Genomic DNA, 2,288 nt, shown 5'->3' with positions numbered 1-2,288 from the left:
AGAGGCACTTTCAAAAAACGTGCTGCGTTGTGGTTTGGTGGTTTCTATGCAACGCAGAGTGTTGCGTTCATGGTCTGTAATAGTGTAGGAATTTGGCTACGGGAGGCTGGGCCACTCGGGAGTTGGTTCTGGGCCGCATCTGGCCCGCGGGCCGCCAGTTGAATAGCCCTGGTATACAGTATATCACAATACCTTATTTTTGAAGTTTAACAATATTATGAGTATTGCAAGTTATTCACTTATTTTATTTAAAAATTATTAATGCAAAAACATTTGCTACCTTTTTTAATCTGTAAATGTTATATTAATAATTTAAAAGACTGTGTGTGTGTGTGTGTGTGTGTGTGTGTGTGTGTGTGTGTGTGTGTGTGTGTGTGTGTGTGTGTGTGTGTGTGTGTGTGTGTGTGTGTGTGTGTGTGTGTTATATTGGGATATATCCTGTATTGATTTATTTCCCCTACTGTTGATGAAATGTTTTAAAGAAACCTTTTTTCTTTTTTAAGAGGTGACAAAGATCCTCCTGTGTGCAGCTCAGGCTTCACATCAGCTCGTCCCACCAGAGGTACATGTATATTTATCGTGTTAAAGCACACGCAGCTATCAGAATGATTCCAGTACAACTCTTCTCACACATTCCTTCCTGTTTAGGTCATTGAACCTGTTATCATGACCATCGCCAACAACTTTGTGACAGACAGAAACTCCGGGGAGGTCATGACTGTGGGGTAGGTAGAAGCCCTGGACACTTCTGATTTAATGTATGCATGGTTAAAAATGTGCAATATATCTGCAGTCATTTTGCAACTTCTAAGAAATACTTTACAGTTTTGGATTCAATTGTTACTCTTTTTTTGTTTCAAGTATCAATGCCATCAGGGAAGTGGCCGCCCGGTGTCCTCTGGCCCTCACTGAAGACTTGCTGCAGGACCTGGTTCAGTACAAGATGCACAAAGACAAGAGTGAGTGAATGTTTTTCTGACACAGGTGTACTTGAATCCCAATGCACCAAGTGAAGGAGGTGTAAATATATGTGCATGTTCACTCATGTTTTCTCTGTATTTCCGTTCAGATGTGATGATGTCTGCCAAGGGACTGATCCAGCTGTTCAGGAGTCTCAATCCACACATGCTGCACAAGAGAGACAGGGTGAGCAAGATGTTACTTTTACAACAAACAACACTCCTTTTAAAGAACTGAATGATAACTTCACATTCAGTAATAGAGTATAGTTACCTTTGCCAGAAGTTATGTTCTCGGTTGACTTTGTTTGCTTGTCATTAGAATTTTTTTGTATTTATTCATATACAGTGGGGCAAAAAAGTATTTTGTCAGCCACCAATTGACCTTTCGCAAAGCCACGCCCCCCCTTGGTTACTGTTGCTAGTCCGACAAGCTGAGAGCCAGATGCCAGGGCTCGAGCTTAAGGACGTCCCGTCGTCCCGGGGCCGAAAAAAATAGTGTCAGGGAGGATAAAAAAAAAATTTGGGACGAATTTGGGACGAGAGTTAAAATAAAAATACCCTGCTAACTCTACTACAAACGCAGATGAAAATGAAATCGACTGCACGTTGTGTGTAGCACAGCACAGTTATTAAACCTCCTTGTCAACATAAACACACAAAACATTTAGCAACCCGCGAAACAGACACACACACACACACACAGACACACACACACAGACACACACACACACACACAGTACGTAAGCTGTGCCCATGGCTGTCAGCCAGCCGCACAGCTGGCTGTGCCCGCGAATTCCTGACCCGCAAATTCGCGGGTCTATCTACAGTAGGCTATGTACTGAGTGTGTGTATTTCGCGGGTTGAGTGATGTAAAATGACAATGGTATCCCGTGGAGGAATTCTGAAATGTTTTACCGTTACATCACAAAAACGCACAGCAAAACCAGACCCCGGAGCGCCGGCCTCTTTATTTACTTACTCCTCTTCATCCCCTATGGGTAATAAGGCTGAGATGAGAACCCTCCATCGTATTTAGTCCTTAGCAATATGCTGCGCCTCTCCCCATGTATGGATGGGTACCGAGCCCCGGTATTAAATGGGCTCCGCCCGGGCCGGAATTATTAAAGACAGTGGTAACGTTAAGCTCCGACGTTATCTGACTTTTTATCGGTACTGGAGACATTTAAAAAATATATGTCATATGTAGTATTGCTACATAAACATTATATCGCAGTTTTAGTTTATCCAACTCCGTTTCTAATATGCAATAAGACTACAACATGCGTCTATGATGTATTTTCGAGCTTTCCAATCCAGACGAGATCT

The 2,288-nt window shown here is 42.7% G+C and overlaps 1 protein-coding gene across 1 annotated transcript; it reads left to right on the top strand.

Moving 5' to 3' along the window:
* Positions 1–503: 503 nt before the first annotated feature.
* LOC104964237 (protein SDA1 homolog) lies at positions 504–1,157 on the top strand (the record flags this gene model as incomplete). Its single annotated transcript, XM_010792978.1, has 4 exons — positions 504–562; positions 649–725; positions 862–959; positions 1,070–1,157. Coding segments are annotated over 4 exons (322 nt in total), but the record flags the coding sequence as incomplete, so codon positions are not given.
* Between the last annotated feature and the right edge of the window lie 1,131 nt (positions 1,158–2,288).

Source organism: Notothenia coriiceps, unplaced genomic scaffold (assembly GCF_000735185.1).
Source record: "Notothenia coriiceps isolate Sejong01 unplaced genomic scaffold, NC01 NC01_scaffold00036892, whole genome shotgun sequence".
Lineage (NCBI taxonomy): Eukaryota > Metazoa > Chordata > Actinopteri > Perciformes > Nototheniidae > Notothenia > Notothenia coriiceps.
Note: the sequence above shows the minus strand (reverse complement) of the source record. Positions and strands in the feature narration are given on the sequence as shown.